This window comes from Euphorbia lathyris, chromosome 9 (assembly GCF_963576675.1).
Source record: "Euphorbia lathyris chromosome 9, ddEupLath1.1, whole genome shotgun sequence".
Classification (NCBI taxonomy): domain Eukaryota; kingdom Viridiplantae; phylum Streptophyta; class Magnoliopsida; order Malpighiales; family Euphorbiaceae; genus Euphorbia; species Euphorbia lathyris.
In genome coordinates, this window is record NC_088918.1 from 77,786,412 (window position 1) to 77,810,561 (window position 24,150).

Here is a 24,150-nt window from a genome sequence, read left to right on the forward strand (position 1 = left end):
CTTCCAACGTTAGGGGTAAAATTGCTCCCGACTCAAAACGTTAAGGGTAGTTTTGCACCTTAACCTTTTTTTTTTATTTAGAAGGAAGACACAAACACCCGAACAAAACCAAAATCTATTTAGGAACCATTCTCCTCAAGGACCGACCGCAACAATCCATGAACAGAATATCCTAGAGTCTTGTGAGAGGCGCACCACATTTGATATGATCCAGAAGTTGAGAGCATGCGAAATTTGCCATCCAATCAGCAAATTGATTTCCCCCCAGTAAGTCTTAAAAGTCTTAAAATTTAGTAGTCCAATAAAACAAATTGAAAAACTTAAAAGCCTTGTTTTGCCTTGTACATTTGTAAACTACTTGAAAGAAGCTCAAAAAGCATAATATTATAAATCAAATTCAATCATATAAGGTATATATGATTGAATATGATATATATGTGCAGCACCAGCAGCACCAGACCATGGAAAGATAAAGAGTGAAACTCACAAAAGCCAACTCTCTATTTGCCTAAATTTCGTTACTAAGAAGTGTCATATTACAGATAATCCATTTGTCTAAACCTTGTACTTTGATTTAACCTTAGTCCTTATATTTGTAATTTTCATTTTTCATATCCTGATTAATATTTTGTTCTGTATTGATTGTCTCAACAAAAAATCATGTTTGATAAAGAGTTTTTTGGAGTAAAATTAGAGGTTGACTGATCAAACATCTAATGATGTTTAGTGTAGAGAAGTTTGAAAAAGCTTTTTGATTCCAAAAAAAATCATTTTGAAGAACATTTTTTTTATCTCTAATTACTACCCGTTAACCTCAAATAAAGACTTTATCATGTTCTTATTTATCATTTTACACAAATAGTTATTAACAATCAACTAAGTTTTACTAAACAAGTTTACATAATCAACTAGTCAAATCAGGACTAAAAACTAAAGCGATGTTTGATAAAACTTAAAATTAAGTGCTGAAAAAATAAGTACTGAATTTTAAAAAGTTGAATACTATAAATACTGAAAGTATTAAATGATACAATTATTTTATAAATACAAAAAGTAAGTACTGAATTTAAAAATATTAATCGATAAGGTTGAACTTAAAGTTTTTAAATTAAATTTTTTGATTTTGTGACACTGAAATATTTAATTTGTAATATCTAACAAGCTTAAAATCAATAAACACTTAATATATTAATTTTAAGTGCTGAAAGCCGTCACCAAATAGAGCATAAGAGAATTACATTTAGTTAATCAGGGTGTATATTATCTAAAAACCACAAGCTAGCTATTAAATAAGACCAAATCAAATTGCATCTTCCACACTCTGTTAATCGACTCCACGGAGACTAGAGATTGTATCCGACATAGATGGCACACACCGGTTAAGAAAAAGGGCGAGATAAACCTGCCAAATTTGTTAATCAAGGCCTAGATTATCTAATAACTACAAGTACAAGAGCCAACTAAGACCAAATCAAATCCATCGAACCTATCTTCCACACCACTCGAAGAAAACTAACAAGATTACATCTAACATGAATGATGACACACCAATTAACAAAAAGGGTGAGATTTACCGGTCAAATTGGTTAATCAGAACCTACATTGTTTAAAACTACAAGTACAAGAGTCAGCTAAGACCAAATCAAATCTGTCGAATCCATCTTCCACGCTATTAATTGACTCGGCGAAAACTAAAAGGATTACATCAAACATGAATCATGACACACCAATTAACAAGAAGGATGAGATTTACCTGCCAAATTGCTTAATCAGGGTCTAGATTAACTAAAAACTACTAAAAGGATTACATCTAACATCGAGGATGACACACCAGTTAACAAAAGGGTGAGATAAATCAGGGCCTAGATTATCCAAAAACTACAGGAGCTAACTGAGCCAAACCAAAGTATAGAAGCTTATTACAGACATTTAGTCAAGGACAATGCCCAGTAAAACTTGTCTAAGTTTGTCTTTGCTATCAGTCACAGGCGATTTTGATCACATGCTCGTCAATGAGCATGTAATATTTGATCATTTACCGTTAGATCAAGACTTATTAGTATTTGGTCATTATCGTTAGATCTAGGATTAAATTTAATAAGCCCAAATCTAATGGTGAATGACCAATTTGGTCATTTGATTTCACAGTTTATGTTAGCAGACGGGACTAAGGCTTTGTTGTTGTGGTATTAGGGTCCATGTGAACACTGTTACAGTCACAAGACCCAAACTAAGAATGGCAATTTCTGACACTAGTACAATTTACAAAGATAAATCAATTAACACAACACGATTATCATTTTTCTTATATTATCTATATATCATATGAAACATATAGATAACATAACACGATTATTTCACAATCCGCCGTGATGCAATACTAACATAGCTAATGAGTCATGACATTATTAATAATGCTGCAATTGAAATGCTTGTGCTACATCTTCAATCTGTACAGTATATCTCCACATGTTTCATGTTCATTACATGGTCAAGATTGTTCCCATATTCAAATTGTTGGATACCTTATCTTAGCCCTATATTACCTACACAGCCAAAATTAAACATCTTCCTAAAATCACAAGCTTTTTCTAGGGATTGTTTTCTCGTTCTTTTCTTTCCTGGAAATATTAGAACAAAATTGAAATTCCATGTTCATGATAAAGATTGATTAAGAAATACTTGATAATGATATTTCTGCGGATCCTACTGCTGCTGCTCATATATCTGCAAATATGTCTCCGATAGCGCAACCATTTGAGGAAGAGTTTCTGAAACATGCAGATCCTGCATTTCGTACCTGCGAAACAAAATACAAATGTTACTTTGTGTAGATACTAGCTTTGTTACATGAAAACAGAAATTGAAACAGAAACAAATACGATATTTGTAAAAAGTTGTAGGAAAGGGAAACATGGGGAAATGTGCAACTAACAAAAATATATAGTTATATCTATAAATTTTTCAAAAATAATGTACGTTTAATTTTTAAATATATCTAGATTAAGAAAATTACATAAAAGTTATGTAACAGAGGGGGGGGGGGGGGGGGTGGGGGGTGGGGTGGGAGGACATTTTCAGTTCAAGAACTTGTAGAAGCTACAAAATATTAAGGATTTACTGAACATGTGATTAGGTTAGGATTGATTCACTTCTGAACATGTGATTAGGTTACGATTGATTCACTCCTAGGAAACACTCCTAGGAAACGAGCTTCCAAATTTTAAGAAACTGAGTTTCCAATTTCTTTGAATTACAGAAAACGTGACCAAAACATTTTGCACAAGTTTCCAAGGAGTTTCGGTTTCCGAAACCTTTTGGAAACATGAAACACTTTCAAATTGAAGTTTTCTACAACACAGTAGATAGATAGTTATTGCAAAATCCGCAATTAGGGAATAGAAGTACCATAGTTCTTCAGATTTCCGCTGAACAAAAACTCTGTATAACCCCTCCTTGGGTTTTCCATCATGAACAATGTTCGCTATTAAATCATACTTTGATCGCAGTCTCTCTTTCTCTTTAGGCGTTGGAAGAGGAATATAATCTTTCAGTTCCAAATTCTTCACAGGAAAGTTGACTGCAATGTTAAAAATCAATTAGCATAAAGTTGTGCATACTAAAATAATGTCCAAGCCATTGTATTTGAATCAAGATCCATAATTCAAATCCCAATAAAGCTCACCTAAGGTTGGATTCTTCTCAATAAAAAAGTTGTTCTTCTTAAACCGCTGCATGTGGAGAATTAGATATTGTGGCAATCTAGTGACTCTGTATTTCATTCGGGCTGCACGAGGGCGGACAACTTCAGTAACCGTCTCACCATCAAATTTCTTCAAAATGTTGAACAGAGGAACCTAAGAGCAAAAAAATAAATATAAGTTTTACTCACTTGAGAAAAACAGGGCATATGAGTAAATAATAGAAAAGGGGCTGCAAGTAGAAAAATCAAGCCCTTCAAAATGCCAAACAATAAAGCATACAAAATTTTAAAAACAATCAATTTACCAGGGTTTAATTTTCCCTAAACCCAATCCTATAATTACTTGAGCTCTCCCAAATGTGGTTTGTATCATCAAATCACTAGAAGTTTAAGATTCTTATTCACAGATATTTATTCAACACATAAGGAAATTCTTAATTCCAGATTAAGCAAGGGTCCAGCATGTCATAACCTTATTTTAAAGGTACAGCAGTAGCAGCACAAATGAACATAAATAATATCCTATTATAATCTAACCACAAGAACTAGAGTAAAAAAACGTTGGATGGGTTATATGTGGTTGTACACTCCAAAATACCATTGCATTATATTAAAAATCGGCATAGTACTTTGGGCGCCCATTATAACCCATTTTTATCAGTGTACACCATGATGCCGACCTTAAAAAAGTAATGATATGATTTCCATATAGAGTTCAAGGATTGCCTAAAGTATGATTCTCAGTGTAGGTTTTCACTTAATGATATGATGAAATATTTAATGATTAGAGGAAACATTTTATGGTCATTTTTTCCCTGGATGTAGGACACTAATATTGAAGTATCTCCACAAAGAAAGCATAGGAGGTCTTAGGTTTTACCCTCTGCGATATCCATCCTCCGAAATTTTTTTAAAAAAGAAAAATAAGAAGAAAGAGAAGGAACTATAAACATGTCACTGAAATTTTGACTTGTTTATCTGCTAATTACTTTGTTCCATGCAATTGAGTCCTTGAATTTTTATGTTGCAATCAGTTCATTGCAAACATATATCCACCAAAATACTTCACTGCTAAGTGCTAACTATGATATGAACGATCATAGGAAGAGGAATTCAAGCAAATTTCCTAAACCAACCATAGTACCTGGGGTATTATATTCTTTTCCATCACATCTTTAAACAGAGGCGGTGGAGGCAAATCCAGTCCAAGCATCAAGAATGGCATTCTAGAAGTTTCTGCAACAACACCATGTCCATTCCCACCATCAGTACCTTCTTGAATGCCATTTTGGTCCTCACCATTTTCTTTGTCATCAGCAACAGCACTGCGAGGAACCTCTTTCACAACCTCCAACTCCCCCTAAATCACCAAAACTATTTTAGGTAAGAATAGTACAGCCAAATAATTGACAAGTAAAACTGTATGAACCATTTTACTGTACTACATCAAATATTATTAGAGAAGAGAGAAAGGAACGACCTGAAAGCACTCATAAATTATACTAGTGTTTTTCTTTGAAGTTTTAAGCTCTGCATGTAGTGTATTAAGAAGCCATGCCATGAATTCTAAAGGATCAGACTGTTGTCCTATGCGAAACCTTTTTTTGCTAACTTTCATAACAGCCTGGAGAAATTCATGAGGACTCACCTGTAAGTTAGAACAAAAGAAATGCTCAAAACATAAAACTACTAGCAATAAACAGCAACTCCAATGGTACAATCATAAACATCAAACCTGTCCTTTAAAGTTCCTAGCATGCCATATCTTCCGTGTAAGTTCCCCAAACCTATGAACAAGAGGAGATTTGCAATGCTGATAGTTTTCAGGGATAAGAAAAAAATTCCTTAAGGGTGTAACTCTCATTAGAGACTGAATTGTAACATTAACAAAATCAGTCTCTTTAATGTTATTGAGGCCCACCTGAAATTTTTCAAAATCAAAGAATAAAGTTAACACTGTTCAACTACAGGAATTGGCATCATACAACACATGCATTTAGTATATAAGGAATCAGTGTAGAAGAGTGAGTATGAGTACCATTCCAGGAAGATAATCAGATCCATCAAGGGCTCTTGACCACTGCCTGTTTTTGTCAATTTGTTCAACTTGATCCCTTCTAAACCTGCATAAAGGATACCCTTAAACATCAAGAACATGGTGCTAAAAGTCCTTCCATATATCCATGCAATCTTATTATGTCAATAAGATGTCAGAAATAAAACATTTCAGAACCAAATGACCATTTCAAATTAGTTTGTTACAAAATAAGTAAACACTATACAACCACATAAAAAGGACCTTGTTGTTTCATTAATTTTTTGCCAGGATGCACCAAGGATCCAAATCATTTAGCATTATTCATTTTAACCTTTGAAACAACTTCAAATTTTGCTGTTTTAGCATTGAATCCAATGTTAGCTGACAGCTCAAAATTTCTAACTGCTTCAGATAAAACAATTCCTTCTCATTTCCTTAATGCCTCTTATACAAATTAGATCCCATAATGGATATATATGAAAGCAAACAAATGAATTGATACAGGGGATTCCGAGTAGGGGTATCAAAACCGATTATCGTGTCATAAATATGATCTATATTCCACATGATTGTACATAATATAAATGCAACCAAAAACAGAAATTGTCCTGTAAATAGTGTTAATGTGTCAAAAATTGAGAGCCGAGCATACAAAAATCTATAACCCCAAAAGACATACACACAACAAGAAAGTGAGAGACAGACCTTGGGTTCAGAACATGGCGTATATCATCCAGAGACGGGTCAATAATTTCATAACCATCAGGAAGGCAGTAAACTTTCTCAGTCTCAAGATTGATGTAGACATGGTGTCCAGCTTCAAGGCTGTGAGTATACGCATGCGATTTCCTCCCTCTCCCTTGGTAATACTTCCCGCAGACCAAACAAGCATATACATTCAGGTTCGACAGAGAAACAGAGCAAAACCTCTCGAAATCAAAATCCAGCACCTAATAAGAAAAAAACAAGTAATTATAATAAAATGAACCTCAAAATAGGAGGGAGATATCTGAATTACATAAAATCAAACCCTAGTCCTTTACCTGGCGATTAACTGTGTCGAGATAAGGACAGTCTTCGCGAGGCGCAGTTTGGCTCCTTCGATTTTCCTGATCGAACCCCAGTCCATCGTCGTCGTCGTCATCATCATCTTCTTCTTCAAGAACTTGATAGCTCTGGTTATACTCATCTGCTCTCTGTCGGTGATTCTGCTCCCGTCTTTCATCGTCTTCCTCATCATCTAAGTCATTGTAAGGCACAAGCGGATTATCTATAACTTGCGGAGAAGCAGAAGGAGAGCTATGTTCAACTCTCTGCCGCTTTTTGACAGCTTCCTCACTATCTATACCATCGCCTTCTCTTTTCGTTCTCATTCTCTTCACTCACTTGAGATTTCAAACGTTCGCAAACTCACTAGCTATGTAGGAGTTTATATATCGGCCGGCGGTACGATATTTACCGTCTCGCTGTTAGAGATAATACTCGCCTTCTGATAATCGCTACACCGACGAATCGTCACTGTCTAGATTGTAACGGCCAGGCCATTACAGAGCATTTACTTTGATGTGTGAGGCCGATGTTCTTGGAAGAGAAACGCACAATCTTAAGGTGGATGCTATGTCGGAGAGCAATTTTATTTTTTAGTTTTTACTGTTTTGCAGTGCGAACCCTAGATTTCAAGAGAATGGCGTTAAACCCGGCCACCAATTCCCACCCCTAGCTGTATGAAATGACCAAACTACCTTTATCACATGTCTCACCACGTGGTGAGGCGTACTAGTCACATACCTTATCATGTGGTGAGGCGTGACAGTCACATGCCTCATCACGTGGTGGGGCACGTGAACATCACGTCTCACCACGTGATGAGGCTTGATGTTCACATATCCGCGTGTGAATTTTTTTTCCAATTTTAAATTTTAATTATTATTATTCTAAAAAATTACAAATATTATAATTATTAACATTATAATTAAATAATGTGAGGCGTGATGTTCCCATTTTCACGTGGTAATTTTTTTTCCTTCTAATTTTACATTTTAATTATAAATATTATAATTATTCTAAAAAAATTCTAAATATTATAATTATTAACATTATAATTTGAATTATAATTAAATAATATACATTAAGTATCAAACATGTATTAAAAACAATAAGTTCTAAAGAATTCTAAATATTAACAAATTACAACAAGCCAATTCGTCCGGTTCCATTCCTCAATGAATCGATGTATGATAGATTTAAGAAAAATTGTTCACATGCTCATGTGTGTATTTATTTTTCCAATTTTACATTTTATTTATTATTATTCCATGGAACCAGATGAATGGACTTGTTGTAATTTTTTAATATTTAAAATTGTTTAGAACTTATTGTTTTAAGGGTTAAAGTGTATGAATACCCTAAACGTTTTGGGTCAGGAGCAATTTTACCCGTAACGTCTAAAATGGTACAATTTTATTCCTAATGTTGGAAGTCAAAAGCAATTTTACCCCTAACGTTGATAAATTGAGTCAATTTAAGAAATAATTAATCAAACTATTTTCTCGGTCATGAATCTTGTCATCTACACTTCACACATGCGTTATTTTATCAGTAACAAATCACAAACATATGTTGGGATGTGAAAAAATAAGAAAAAAATATTAAAAATATACTGTCTTTTGTACGAATTAGAGTAAAAAATTTAAAAAATTCACCGAATTTATAAATATTAATCTCCAATTTTATTATTAAATTATAAAAAACATTATATCATTTTTTTTGAACAAATTGATATTCAATTGGTGCAAAATAAAGAAAAAAATTACTGTATTTTATAATAGTGTCTGAAATTGATCCAATGTTAATAATTATAATTCAAGTTATAATGTTCATAGTTATAATATTTACAATTTGTTAGAATAATTATAGTATTTATAATTGTTTAGAATAATAATAATTAAAATGTAAAATTGAAAAAAAAAATTCTCACGTCGGGGCATCTGAACAATATGCCTCCACCACAGGTGGGGCGTATGAACGTGATGTTCATACGCCCCACCTGTGGTGGAGGCATATTGTTCACATGCCCAACACCGAAAATTTGATTTTTAAAACATCATTCGATTTTACTTACAACAATCGTAAATAAAACATATTTTGAACAAAATTACGTATCATTATGTTTTTTCTTTACCAAATTAGTCCGGATTAGATTTTAGAGAGTTTTGTGTTTTTGAGAGGATTTGAAAATTTGAGAAGATGAGTGAATTTGTTGAAAGGGCAGTTTCGTCTTTTCACGGGGCTAGGAGTGGGAAATGGTGGCTAGGTTTAGTAATCCACTAAACATGCCACTGATGAATGCCCTATTCTGTATAAAGAAAATTCGGAACAAGTCAATGCACTTAATGGGTACCAAGGGCAAAATCAAAGAACGTACGATCCGTACTCTAATACGTACAACCCAGGGTGGTGCGATAATCCAAACCTTAGCTATGGACCAAGGCAACAAAATTATCAATCACGGCCTCACCAATCCACCCAAAACTCAGGTATGCCTTTAACTGATGTTGTCCATAATCTTGCAACTAATGTGCAGGAACTTCAGAAACAAATGACTCAAATAGCTACTACTCTAAGTGAAATTCAGTCTCAAAGTAAGATGCCCTCTCAACCGGTAGACAATCCAAAGCCAAACCCAAACGTGAGCGCAATCACCCTTCGTAACGGAAAAGAAATAGAGCAGTCCGTTTTAAACAAACCAGCCAGCAAGAAGAACATTGTTGAGGAAGATAAAACTCTTGAAGAAGAAGCGCAAAAGCGAGACAAAGTCCCTCCTTTAGTTACTCCAGCACCTTTCCGAAATCGGTTCGACAAATCAAAGAAGGAAAAGGAAGAGAATGACATCTTTGAGGTATTTCGCAAGGTCGAGGTAAACATTCCTTTAATTGATATTGTCAAACAAGTCCCTCGATATGCTAAGTTCCTTAAAGATTTGTGCATTAATAAAACTAAAAGGGTTTGGCATGAAAAGATTACCATGGGTGCTAATGTATCAGCTGTACTTCAAAGAAAAATGCCCCCAAAAAGTAAGGATAGAGGTATGTTTGCTGTTCCATGTCAGATTGGGAATACTAGCATTAAACGGGCAATGTGCGACTTAGGAGTGTCTATAAATGTCATGCCTAAGTCTGTTTATTCCTCTTTAAATGCTGGTCCTCTTGCAGAAACTGGTGTCGTTATTCAACTTGCTAACCGGTCTATAATCTATCCCGAAGGTCTGTTGGAGGATGTTTTGGTGCAGGTTAATGGTTTAATTTTTCCAGCTGATTTTTATGTCGTAGACATGGATGATGAAGATCACTCTTCAAATTCGTCGGAAATCCTGTTAGGTAGACCATTCCTAACAACTGCCCGGACAAAAATCGATGTTCACGAAGGAACAATGACTATGGAGTTTGATGGTAAAATTGTTCAATTTGATGTTTATAAGGCCATGGAAATTCCTAATGAAGTGTCTTCTGTTTGTGGCATAAATGTTATTGAACCAATAACTCATCAAGTTTTTGAAGTATGTAGGCAAAGACAAGATGCAAGCAGTTATAGAAGAAAGCTTAGATGTGAGCAGCAAAATAAAGGAGAAAGACGTAGAGCTTGGAGAAGATGTGCAGGAAGCAATGCAACAGATGGCAGCTCTGAAATTAGAACCAGAGCGTTCTAATGCTAAAAAAATTTCACACACTACTCAACATCTTTTACCTTCCATTTTGCAAGAATCAAAACCAGAACACAGAGCCTTATGGACAATTGAGCAGTGTGACATGAATGTTGATGAAGCAGGAAAACTCAGGAAGTTGAAAGTACAAGGGCTTGAGGAACTAAGGAATGAAGCTTGTGAGAGTTCGAGTATTCACAAATTGAAGACTAAGAAATTTCACAACAACATGATAGTTCATAAACAATTTCAAATAGGACAGAAAGTGCTACTATATCATTCGCAGTTGAAATTATTTCGAAGGAGATTAAAATCATGTTGGATCGGATCTTTCTTAGTAACTAATATCTTTCCTTATGGTGCAGTGGAAATTCAGCTTTTGGAGAATGGGAAAGCGCAGAAAGTAAATGGCCATCGTCTCACGCCATTTTATGAGAATATCCCGATTGAAAGTGGTGAAGTTATGGAGCTACAAGTTCCTGGAGACTAGGCTTAGAGCTCAAGAGCGTCTAGCCAAAGACGTTAACTAAAGGCGCTACTAGGAGGCAGTCTAGAGTTAGTCTTGCACAAGACTAACATCTATCATTCGTTCAGTTTTATTTTATTTTATTTTGTTTATTCCATGTATGTTAACTGATTTAACTAACATCATCTTCCCCAAAAAATTAGAAGTTCTGGGTTTTGATTTACAGGTTTGAAGAAAAGGAAAAAAATGGAGGAAAGGCCCAAGAGTGTGAGTTGGAGAGTTAATAAAGCCCAAAAGTGTTCAGAAGAAAAAAATTAGAAATGAGGGGTAAAAAGTGAAAAAGAAATAAAAATTAGAAACAAGGGTTTTGAACCCACCACCGCCACTTCCAATTCAACTCTCCATTTCTTTAATTTTGATTTCTTTTCATCTCCTTCACCCAACATCACCACCACTTTCTTTCCTTTTTTTCGTCCTTCACCAATCCATGCCACCTTACTCGCCCACCCCCACTTTCTAATTTCTTTTCACTTCCTCCACTCACAACCTTTTTTTTTTCTTTTTCCTCAAATTTGACCAGCACCACCCTCTTCTTCAATTTCAATTTCTTACAAATTTCACCCACTATCACCAACTTCCACTTCCTTTAATTTTTGTTTATTTATTTGATTTTTTTTTCTCTCTTTTCCTTTCCTTCAATTTCTCACTTTAATTTTTCCTCTTTCAAATTCTAACACACAACTCCACCATAGCCTCAGGTTACAACGGTTTTACTCAATCGCAATCAGTTTTCATACCGAAACCAGTGATGGCCGCAACTTCTACGAACACATCGTCATCGATACCGCCTGAGTCACCACACGATGGAGGCAACCACCATGCTGATGTAGTGGTTCCTACAAGGCGCCGAACAACACCGCCGCCAACAGGACTATCGGGTCCCTTCCCCTAAAAAAGGGCAGTAAGCTTCTCGATCACTCGTTTATTTATTTTTTTATCTTTTCATTGGTTGTTGAGGTTGCTGCCCTTGCCCCTAATTGATTAAATTCCGCACCGAGGACGGTGCGAGGAGAAAAGCGGGGGAGGGATGATGTATTAGAAGTGCTTTTATGTGAATATGGTTGCATTTTGTTGCATTTTGATAGATTTTTTGCTGTCCATTCTGTTAGTTTAATACATTCTTTAGGCTAGAAATCTGTGAAACTATTGGCATAATTTTAGAATAGTGTGAGGTAGTCGTCTCGAAAAAAAAAAGTGTTTGAACTAGTGTGAGGTGGCTGCCCTTTGTTTTGTTTCATTGAGATTTTACCATTGCTAGCTCATTATCTTCCAAATAGTTGATAAAGTTGCTTGTTGTTGTAGTACTGAGTCCCCTAAGTGTTATCGAGTCTTGCGAGTACCTTTCTGAAAAGTCGGAGTCAAGTAAATGCTTTGCCTACACGCTGACAAACTAAATTGTTTCCAACATTGCATGAAAACTTGTTTTAATAAGTTGACTTAGAAGCAACAGCACCACTTTACACCCCATTTCTGGTAAGCATTTGAGCCTAATGGAAAGAGCAAACACATTACGCTTTATTTTCTTTTCTGAGTGCGTCTGCATAGCATGTTAGTTCTAGAACTTGCCATGACATACGTTTCAAGACCCGATTGATGAATTTGAACTGTTAAAATGATAAGGGCATTAGGTTTCTTTTGTTGTTAACCTTTCCACACTTTTGAACCCTGAAAAAGAAAAAAATTTACCAAAATTTAACCAGCCTTTAGACTGCCAATTTGAGCCTTTTTCCCCATTTTTGATACCTTGTTTATTCCTTTGGCCAAGGATACATTTTAAGCCTTCAGAGTCCAGTTGAAGTCTGTACAAAATGTTGGGTCGTTTGATTTTGTGTTTTGTGTCATATTTTGAACCACAAGCTCTTTAAAGAAGAGACAACAAACTGTTGTGCTCTATAATTACTTATTGTGGTTAGAAAAAAAAAAGAAAAAAAAGAGAAAATATAGGCAGAAAAAAAAATAAAAATGAAAAAAAAACAGAAAAGAAAAAGCCTCAAAGAAAAAAAGAAACAGAGAAAAAAAAGAGAAGAAAAGAAAAGAATAAATAGGTTACAGACATTTGCCTGTCCTAGTTCGTTTACTGTCTTAGTTTCTTTTGTTTATGTTCTCATTAGTTTTTATGAATATCTCGGATTGTTTTCTAGATATTCATGTGAGATTATGAGTTTGTCGTCTTTTGTGTTAATCTCGTACTTGTAAATATGCAGTTTTACTTTCGTTTTGGCCTAGTTTGGAGTAGTTTGCACTATTCTACTACTCTTGGATCCCCTAAAGTTTTTGTTTCCCCTCTCTATTTTCCAACCGATGAGCCTAACCTAAGTTACACCCTTGTTAAGTCCCTTTGATTTTCTGTTTGAATTCATACTATGTGGTGGAGGTTCGATTGATTGGCATGCCTATGGTAACTACATTCTATGATTGTGACTTGAGTGAATCCTCTAAAATGAATTATAAGCCTAAACACAAGAGTGCATAGAGTGATCACGTGAGGGTGTTGTTGCTTCTAGTTTCTTGTTTTACACATTACGTGCAGTGTTGTTGAGACGTTTTTGGGAGTTAGAAGTATTCTAAAATTCGAAAGATTCTTGACTTGGATGATTGGTAGTCAATGTCTTTATAACGCTTAAGGGAATTAGGAACGAATGACAAGACAACCTAAGAGTATGCGAAGTTAATGCCATGATCTGGTATGCTTGAGGGCAAGCATTGGGCAAGTGTGAGGTGTTTGATACGTGCATAATTCAACAATAAATAACCCCGCTTTTGTGCTTTATAATTATCATGTTTTGTTATTTTTGCGGATTTTATTGTTTGTTTTTGGTATTTTCACCTCTACAGGCCAATGATGACAAAAGGGAGATGAATTGGCTTAATTTGGGCCGAGTTGGTGTCGGGTCGTGATCCGGAGCTGATTGGGCGAAAATTGGTCTGAGTCGGAGTTAGTCTTGCACAAGACTAAGGCAGTTACGGGCTGACAGTTTCCTGGTTCGAATAGTATTGCTTTCCTGATCCGGATTGGATGATTTGAGAACAAGACTTTCAGCTAAAGCACGAATTTGTAGGAGGCAAATGAGGAGGCAATCAATTTCAAATTTGAAGAAGGATTCTTAAGCTATTTTGAAGGGATTTTAATTCCTTATTTTGAGGAATCGTGATAGATTTAAGAAGAGGAGATTTTCCAAGTTCGACAATCAGTTTTTACATTTATTTTTCCAGCAGAAAAACACATACGTTCCATGGCTATTGATAGCTAATTTCTTTATTTCGGTTAAGGGTTAATTCAAGGGATTTTTCTCCGTTATCGTGAGATCGTTGTATTTCACTTTTCTCAATTTATTAAACCGTTTATTTGTTCATCGTGTTTAGAGAATTATTCTCAATTGATTGTTTGTTCTATGAATGATAACTGCAGGTTGTTTGTCGAATCGAATAATCATATGGCTGATTTGGTTTATTAGAGTTTCACCTAAGATAGCCAAACAAAGTAGCTATTGACTATTTAAATCAAGCTAGCTTCGTATTTGGAAGAACAGACTCGAGTCGGACAAACCTGAGTTCGTCTTCCACGTGACATTAATACGAATCTAGTTGGGTTTATCTGAGCCAAATGAACAGATAAGTTAGTCCAAAATCGCCGACGCTGAGAGACGATTAACTAAGATCATGTTCTTCTAATTCTTAAGCTGTCAATAAATTAAATCTTAGGCGCTGAGATAGGATTGTTTATTTATTAGGAACAAGTTATTTGCCGTGCTTAACTAGTTCACTATTAAGGAAGAACACGCCAAACTGACCCGGTGAATACATGAGAATACAATTTTACCTGTCAATGATCGTTAATGTATGAATTATCCTGTGATTTCCCTTGACCGAATTCATCAAAATATTATTCACAAACCTTCTTTAACTTCTGTTTTGTTCTTCTTATGATTTTTGACTTGTTACATTTAAATTTAATAAACTTCACAATTCCAAACCCCCCATTTAATTATTTTGTTAGGTCATTAGAAGTTTTAAATCAATATTATTCCCTTGGGTTCGACCTATACTTAATATTACAAATTATTCGTTTAGGGAAAGTTGAGATTATTTTTGGTGGAATCGGCACCCATCAGTGAACAGTTGGCGGATTCATCAGTTCCGCCTGAAGGCGTATTACCGGTGCGGTTGGGGACAACTCTCAGGCGAGTGTATCTGGAGCGAAGAGCGTTGAAGGGGAGATCCTCACTGATGTTTAACTGTAACTTTCTGTGTTTCATGTATGTATGAATAGTACAATGCTTTTTATAATGTGATGCACATTTATCCAGTTTACGTTTTGTTAAGCCCAAAATATACCTAAAATATCATTAACATTTATATCATTTTTATTACATATTCGTGTTATTTATATCTGTTTAGATTACTTTTACTCTCGAATATCTTTCTTTCTTGCAAGGTACCTAAATATTTGGTAAAATCCAAATAGGAACGAAAAATGATCTAAAACAGGAGAAAAACCTACAAAAGGAGTCAAAGACGACGTAAATCAAAAGCGCCAAGTCAAGGACACGAACGAGAGCTAAGAAGTGAAAAACGCACCGAGCCGCGACCGCGAATCCACCACCCACGGCCGCGACATGCGTGGTTTAGCCACTTCTCCCCTTCGTCCAAAGCTCAACTTAATGCTACGTCATTCACGGCCGAGGATCTCCATTCTCGGTAAGTGCAGAAATTCTGCCAAGTTCAATGAACACATGTTAAAATCCAAGAAACGCGTTCATTCAAGTGGATAAAGACGTCCTTTCACAACGGACACGACTCTTCAAAAAGGACACATCACTTCAGTCACAACCCTTCAACATCTATAAATAAAAAGTTAATATGGAGAGAAATGTGATGTGTTGTTATGAAATGTTATGTTATGTAACATGTTATGTTAGGTAATGTAATATTGATAGAGAGAGATTAGTGCAGAGTTTATGTAGAAACTCTGACTCAGAAAAGAGTCAGAGTTTAGATTTTATTTCTGTTCAAAGCAATATGTTGTACACACATTGTTTACTCAATAATAACAAGTTTAGTAGCGTTTAGACATTGTTCCAGTTTAGTTTTGCATTTTGGTAGTGGCCGCCCGAATCCCTATTCCGAAGTTACAGCGAGAAGAATTAGTAAAAGGATCCGCCCCTGAGCCTGATAACCTCTAAGGAAACCCAAGGAAAGGACTGATCATCCGTTCACTTGCACGCCCTCGAAGGGTCCATGCGATTTCACTCTGTAAACTTGTATCAATTTATATTTCATCTAATAAAGTCCGTTCTATTCGATAAATCGTTATGCAGCACTTATGGTAACCAATCCAATATAAGTGAGGCTGGTGTTTTCATTAATACACAGTTGAATTCAAAATCATTACAAGGAAACTTTGTTGAACACTTAGGCAAATTATCGTCTCGAAATAGTTTTAATTTGATTAAGGGCAACTATCCCGAAAGGGTTTTGCCACGTTCAAAGCCAATTAATTAGAGGTTCCGTCATTTATTTCATCATTATAATTAATACAAAGTTTAAAGTTGTTTTCTTTGCTCAATGCAAACGAATACATTTATTTGTTTTTCTAAAAAGTTCTAAACGCTCCTGTCTTGCAAATTCACTTTTAAATCAAAAATAATTTCTAACATCTAAAATACTCTAATCTAATTCTATTTCTAGCAATTTCAAAACCAAATCCAATTTCAAATAACGTTTATCTATTTAATAAACCTTAAGTCGTATTTAAACTGAATTAATATAAATTTTCGTTAAAAAGCGTTCTCTGTGGGATCGATATTTTTATTACTACAAGCGAAACCGTGCACTTGCGGAAATCGTTCAACAAGTTTTTGGCGCCGTTGCCGGGGAACGCCGAATTTTTAACAAAAATTTATGTTTTTTTTGTCTTTTATTTCGAACTTTGGTTTATATATCTATTTATTTATTTTTATAGTTTTTATTTAGTTTTTGAGGATGGTCACTAGGATTAAATCCTCGTTGTTATTTAACGTTTGCAATTAGATGTTTGCAGATATAAAAATTCAAGTTTTTTCAACAATAGATGGGAGATTTGATCATCAATGAAAATTCACAGAAGAAGTCTACAGAAAAGAAATCCAGTTAACAGATATATCATAGAAGGAAAATTCGAATAATCTCTTCTAAAACCTTTAACCCTTTTCTATACACTTAACCATTCACCAAAATATCATATCTCTTTGTTAAGAAATTTATTCAATTCCTACACTAAACCCAAATAATTTCCTTTTTATCACTTCCTTAAACACCTACATTTATCTCTCTAAGAAACAGCCGATCAACTCTGCTCAGACAGATATATCAGAAGTAGGATGAAATTATCTTATCCGCCAGGAAGAAATTGTATACTTTTAAAATAGTTTTGAAAGTTTCGGTTCATGTGCGTAGTTTTTGTTCAAGGCCAGAACCAGAAGTTCGAACATTCAACCGAAATCACCAGATCCTTAAAAATGAGAAAACGCTAAAAAGAAAGCGCTTTAAAAAATGCTAGCAAAAAGATAAAAAATAAAAAAAAATCTATTTCCAGGTAAGTTTTCAAACCTTTTGTTGTTTATCTTTAGTCTTATTTGTTGTTTTATTTTCATCTTTACTTGTTTTAAATTTAATTTACATTTGTTTATGATTTTTAATTTTTAGTTTTTTTTTTCTTTCGAGTTTAAAATCAATAAAAATTTATTTAAGTCATGTTCTAATTAGTTTTAAGAAATTAAGATGAATTCTCAGTTGAGATTTCCAAATTCTCAGTTTGTCCAAGCAAAAGGAAGAAAAAAAATATATTTCTGAACTTACTAAAATGTGAATTCTCAGTTGAGAATTTTACTTTCTTTGCCTTATAAATTTCTGAACTTACAGAGAATCTGAATTCTCAGTTGAGAATTCAGGATTTTAAAATTTCAAGGAAAATGAAGAGAAAATAAAAAATTTCTGAACTTACCGAGAATTGAAATCCTCGGCCGCGAATCAGAATTCTCTGTAACTTCAGCGAAAAAAAAAATTAAATTAGCGTGCCGCGACCGCGGCTCAGTATCCTCGGTCGCGACACGGTGAATTCCTGGTGAATCAGACCTGTATTCTTCTTTTCCTGCAGACACAACTTTTCAGAAACGAAAAATTGAGTTTCTTCATCTTTAGGAGGTTTGATTAACACCTTTTCGCATCAAAACAACACCTTCTTTCATCTTAGGGTTTTATAAATAAGTTATAGAGGATCAAAGTTCTGTTACATTCTTTTCCTCTCTATCAGCATAAATTTCTGATATTCTTACATCTTAATTAACCAGAAACTAAGTTCAGAGAACTTTGCTTCCTTATCTATTTTCAAACACCATGACTTCTGCATCAGACAATAAACGTCCTGACTTATCAGCACGCTATGGTTGTTTCTTTCCGGTGTATAATCATGATGAGGGACGCCGTTATTATCAATTTCGATATACAATGCCCATCGGGATGTTATATATGGACGAGTTCTTGAATGATGAACTCGGAATAAGCGACGATATGAATCGCTATTTGGAGAAATTGGGGTGGACTAAGTTTGCTCATATGAAATTTCCAATAATTAGAGATTGGATTCTGGAATTTCTATGTTCTGTACGTTTTGTTAACAAACGTCGGATGCGTCTTAGTTTTCGCCACGACGGTAAAACTTACACATTTGGCTACCTAGAGTTACATGCCTGGTTTGGTTTTCCCCTACGAGATACATCCACACATCGTCCTGGCAGAAATATGACGTCTAGAGACATCTGGCGAATACTAACTGGTTTTTGGCATTTCAATCCCAGACTCGCCTGTAATAAGAGTATCAAATCCAATTCTATGGTTTATTTACATGACTTCTTGTGTCACAGTTTGTTTGGCCGCTTCTAGTAGTATGGTCCAAGACACAGACCTGTATGTCTTGGGCGACATCTTCCGAGGCAATACCGTGAATTCATCGAAGATTTTGATGGACGGTCTGGTTGCCGCTTCTAGGTTGAAAGGGAGAAAGTCAACGGGATATGGGAATATAATATGTGGCCTTATACTCGGAGCGAAAGGACTAGTCGATGTTCCGTGGACCGATCCAGAACCCTTTCCATTTATGGATTATGAATACATGGAAAATGAGGGCCTGGTTAAAAAAAATTTTAGGATTGGCCCACAATTTCTTTCTGCAGAAGAAAGATAGATCTTCGTGCAAGCGAAGATTGATCGTTATCGGGCTATGCGGATCCCAATTCAACGGGATGACGTTTTAATTTGCCTTTGTGATGTTTAGTATTTTTGTTTTCACACAGTATGTAAATAGGTTTGTTTATTTATAATTAAATTCATATTTATTTCATGCAATTATAATAAATACATTCTTTTTATTATTTCGTCTGAGTACTAGTTTTATGTCTGTTTAAATTTTCTCAGAGATAATTAATCGATGACAATAATTCTCAGTTTATATTTAACATCTTATGAATCTATTAAATAAGACATTAATAAGTACATGACTAAATTAAATGTAAATGACTAAATATAGATTCATTTAACTTACATAATTAAATGAACATAAATGCTTCAATCGATTTTTTAATATTTTTTCATAACCTTTGATATTCTTATCTTCATTGAATTAATTATATCATTTATTTTTTCCATTAATAAGGACAAACCTTTGGTTTTCCTTATCATTTAATGTTTTACATTTATGTTTTTAAGTACAGATTACATTTTCAAGGAGTTCAGGATATAATTTCTCAAGAAATTACACAAAACAGAGTTAAAATGCAAAATATGGATGATCAGGGGCTGATCCGCGGCCGAGAATGTCAAATTCTCGGTAACTTCAGCAAGCACCGCAAGAAAATTCAGAGAAAAATTCTCTGAATACCGCGTGGCACGGCCGCGGATGGGTATCCTCGGTCGCGACCCGCGGCCTGTAGAGCCACCAGTTCCGGATTTTTGACTTCAATTGAGCCAATTCCTATTCCTTCCATAACTCCTATACACCTATATTTTACCCCTATATGTACCTATCCCTTACACAAACCTAACATCACTTTCCATGTTACCCAACTTACACAATCCAAACTCTTCCCCGTACAATTAAATCCACACCATATCACCTTTACTTTTACCAAATTTTTACCTACCCAATATACTTCTTTCCCAACCACACCTTTAAAAGTTTTTCACACCATGCCTAAACATAAGACGGTTAATCATTAGGATTCCTTTACCTCTAATAATTTGTTTGCATGTTGAATATGCATCCATTCAGCATCATTTCAGATTCGGAAGGACAACGGTTCCAATTTATGCAGTTGGGGATGAAGAGATTCGTATTAAAGAGGATGAGCATGCAAAGCACAAGAGCATGTTGTTTCCTACACACAAGCACAAAAGTATGGTTAGATGATATTGTTACAAGCATTCCAAAGATGATCTGTGGTGGGCACCAATATCATACTTTAAGGAAAGAACACACGTCAACCCGACGCCGGTTATTATCATTTTTCCATCGTCAAGGCGTAGTGACCACACCGTCTCCACTGGATTCACAATCACGTAATCAGGTTATATCTAATCTTTTCTTTACTCATTTATTTTGATTTGTTACAATACACCTGTTTTATATTATGTTTGGTACACTTTTAATATCTTAATTTGGATACTTTAATTTTATACTTTTTCTTTCTTCATTCGTATGATTTATTTTCGTACCATTTTTTTTCGTGTTTTATCAATTTTGCACCAATGAGGACATGGTCCAATTTAAGTGTGGGAGGAGATATTGCATATATCATTTTTAGTACGAATAAGAATAATTTTTAAAGCAACATTTATAAATGCAACACTTGTTTTATGCAAATGCAACATATATTGCAAAACAATTTATTTAACATTATTTTAAAATATATTTAACTTATGATTATTTTTAGGTTATCATTATCGATAGAAATAATATATTTCTATACGGGTAATATTTTTCAAATTTTTCACAAATCTTCGACACGATTTTAAGTAAAAATTGTCTCGAGTGAATGTATTTAAGTAATAAATTCTTTATTTTTAATCTCTATTTCATATCATGAAATTCATGATACAATAAATCTTATTTTAAATTTTCAATTAGGTTTATAGGCATTAAATTGAACTAATAATTTTTAGCTCGGTTTTGATTTTGCCTTACATTAACAACAATTGAAGTTTTTAAGGAAACTTTATCCATAATACATGTTGAATTTTAAGTCAATATAGGATGAATGTGCTAATTTTCTTTTTCCCAATTTACAAGTTATAATCAATAAATCGTATTCTTAACTTTTGGCCATGATTGCGACCAACCTTATCACAGTCGAGGTATGAAAGGGAAGTAATAAATAAGTAAAGCGTACTTTTGGCCACGATTGCGACCACCCTTATCACAATCGAGGTATGGAAAGAACGTTTAAATAAGAAAAAATTAAGCGTGTTTAAAGTTTAAAGTAACAATTGCGTCCACCCATGGCATGGTCGGTACCTCTTAAGCGAACACAAATCAAATGCATATAAGTTACGGTCGAGACCACCCTTATCACGGGCGTAACTAAGCAAATAAATTAAACTTAATACTCATATATAATAATTCAAGTTTGGGAAAGGAAATTTGGTGCTTTGAAATGCCTTGAGATGAAAGACTCAAATAACATGCGTGCTTACATCGTCCCGAATACTTCAATTTAAAAATTGAAATACAAGACGAATGATATATCGTATTTATACTAAGTTAGTTTGATATTTTGCGTATAAATTTGCCATGCAAAGTTAGTCTTTTCGGCTTAACTAATTTAAAAGGTAAACACAAAGATATATGTTTTATTTTCATAAAGAGATTAGTTAAGGAATAAACTCAGTGAAATTTTGCTCGGGACTAGCAAAAGTTTAGTGTGGAGATTTGTTAAGCCCAAAATATACCTAAAATATCATTAACATTTACATCATTTTTATTACATATTCGTGTTATTTATATCTGTTTAGATTACTTTTACTCTCGAATATCTTTCTTTCTTGCAAGGTACCTAAATATTTGGTAAAATCCAAATAGGAACAAAAAATGATCTAAAACAGGAGAAAAACCCTACAAAAGGAGTCAAAGACGACGTAAATCAAAAGCGCCAAGTCAAGGACACGAACGAGAGCTAAGAAGTGAAAAACGCACCGAGCCGCGACCGCGAATCCACCACCCACGGCCGCGACACGCGTGGTTTAGCCACTTCTCCCCTTCGTCCAAAGCTCAACTTAATGCTACGTCATTCACGGCCGAGGATCTCCATTCTCGGTAAGTGCAGAAATTATGCCAAGTTCAATGAACACATGTTAAAATCCAAGAAATGCGTTCATTCAAGTGGATAAAGACGTCCTTTCACAACGGACACGACTCTTCACAAAGGACACATCACTTCAGTCACAACCCTTCAACATCTATAAATAAAGAGTTAATATGGAGAGAAATGTGATGTGTTGTTATGAAATGTTATGTTATGTAACATGTTATATTAGGTAATGTAATATTGATAGAGAGAGATTAGTGCAGAGTTTATGTAGAAACTTTGACTCAGAAAAGAGTCAGAGTTTAGATTTTATTTCTGTTCAAAGCAATATGCTGTACACACATTGTTTACTCAATAATAACAAGTTTAGTAGCGTTTAGACATTGTTCCAGTTTAGTTTTGCATTTTGGTAGTGGCCGCCCGAATCCCTATTCCGAAGTTACAGCGAGAAGAATTAGTAAAAGGATCCGCCCCTGAGCCTGACAACCTCTAAGGAAACCCAAGGAAGGGACTGATCATCCGTTCACTTGCACGCCCTCGAAGGGTCCATGCGATTTCACTCTGTAAACTTGTATCAATTTATATTTCATCTAATAAAGTCTGTTCTATTCGATAAATCGTTATGCAGCACTTATGGTAACCAATCCAATATAAGTGAGGCTGGTGTTTTCATTAATACGCAGTTGAATTCAAAATCATTACAGGGAAACTTTGTTGAACACTTAGGCAAATTATCGTCTCGAAAGAGTTCTAATTTGATTAAGGGCAACTATCCCGAAAGGGTTTTGCCACGTTCAAAGCCAATTAATTAAAGGTTCCGTCATTTATTTCATCATTATAATTAATACAAAGTTTAAAGTTGTTTTCTTTGCTCAATGCAAACGAATACATTTATTTGTTTTTCTAAAAAGTTCTAAACGTTCCTGTCTTGCAAATTCACTTTTAAATCAAAAATAATTTCTAACATCTAAAATACTCTAATCTAATTCTATTTCTAGCAATTTCAAAACCAAATCCAATTTCAAATAACATTTATCTATTTAATAAACCTTAAGTCGTATTTAAACTGGATTAATATAAATTTTCGTTAAAAAGCGTTCTCTGTGGGATCGATATTTTTATTACTACAAGCGAAACCGTGCACTTACGGAAATCGCTCAACACGTTTGCGTAAAGTTATAAGCTTTGTAGAATGTGATGTAGAGTAGGTGGCCAGCCATACTCTAGTATGTGAACCTTTGTGAAGGTTTTTTTTTTAAAAAAAAGCTGTTTTATTCCTTCTGAAGGAAGTAAAGCTTGCACAGGGGATCAAGTTGCTACCTATCTTTGAGGTGAAGTGATCCGCCCGTAGATCTTTTTGTGAGATTTTCCTGTGGAAAAAAGTCTTTTGAGAGTGTAAAAACCTTACGTCCAAGGAATGTTTTAACTCATTTGGTGTCCAACCAAGGGTGGTAATAATGTTACCCCCCTCAAATTTGACCATAGGAATATTTATATTACTTGTACTAAAATCTTGAAAAAGAAAAGAACATAAATATTTGAATACTTTTATTGATTGATAGGAGAATTACATCTAACAGATCTTATATGTGAGCCTCATTAAAACCTTTAACAAGAAAAACCACATGGGAAAAAAGCTCATTAAAGGAAAAAGAGTACTCAAGACCTGTATATTACTTTTTACTCCTTGGCGAAGTACCTCTTGAGGTTATGGAGATTCCAAGTTCTTGGCAGTGTATGTCCTTCCATGTCTTGTATTTTGAAAGTGGCGGATCCAATTTTTTCCACAATTCGATAGGGACCTGTCCAGTTGATTCCCAATTTTCCTTTTCCCTTTTGGGATTGGAT

The 24,150-nt window shown here is 34.6% G+C and overlaps 1 protein-coding gene across 2 annotated transcripts; it reads right to left on the reverse strand.

Moving 5' to 3' along the window:
• Nucleotides 1-1,169: 1,169 nt before the first annotated feature.
• LOC136206017 (uncharacterized) lies at nucleotides 1,170-7,407 on the reverse strand. Of its 2 annotated transcripts, XM_065996914.1 has the most exons (10): nucleotides 6,785-7,407; nucleotides 6,447-6,691; nucleotides 5,742-5,826; nucleotides 5,439-5,624; nucleotides 5,184-5,351; nucleotides 4,848-5,063; nucleotides 3,686-3,857; nucleotides 3,409-3,580; nucleotides 2,683-2,800; nucleotides 1,170-1,402 (listed from the first exon to the last, which is right to left on the reverse strand). In XM_065996914.1, exons 1-9 carry the CDS (start codon nucleotides 7,112-7,114, stop codon nucleotides 2,707-2,709), a joined length of 1,668 nt encoding a protein of 555 aa, XP_065852986.1. In that variant the 5' UTR covers nucleotides 7,115-7,407; the 3' UTR covers nucleotides 1,170-1,402; nucleotides 2,683-2,706. The 2 variants fall into 2 exon arrangements, with proteins under 2 accessions (XP_065852986.1, XP_065852985.1); XM_065996913.1 differs by lacking the exon at nucleotides 1,170-1,402 and having other exon boundaries at nucleotides 2,387-2,800; nucleotides 6,785-7,406.
• Between the last annotated feature and the right edge of the window lie 16,743 nt (nucleotides 7,408-24,150).

Excerpts from the sequence above, each read along its gene's own strand:
- LOC136206017 (XM_065996914.1), bottom strand. The coding sequence starts at position 7,114 with ATGAGAACGAAAAGAGAAGGCGATGGTATAGATAGTGAGGAAGCTGTC. Across the intron at positions 6,692-6,784 it reads TCGACACAGTTAATCGCCAG|GTGCTGGATTTTGATTTCGA; the intron begins GTAAAGGACTAG and ends TTTTCTTATTAG. Across the intron at positions 2,801-3,408 it reads CGGAAATCTGAAGAACTATG|GTACGAAATGCAGGATCTGC; the intron begins GTACTTCTATTC and ends TTTGTTTCGCAG.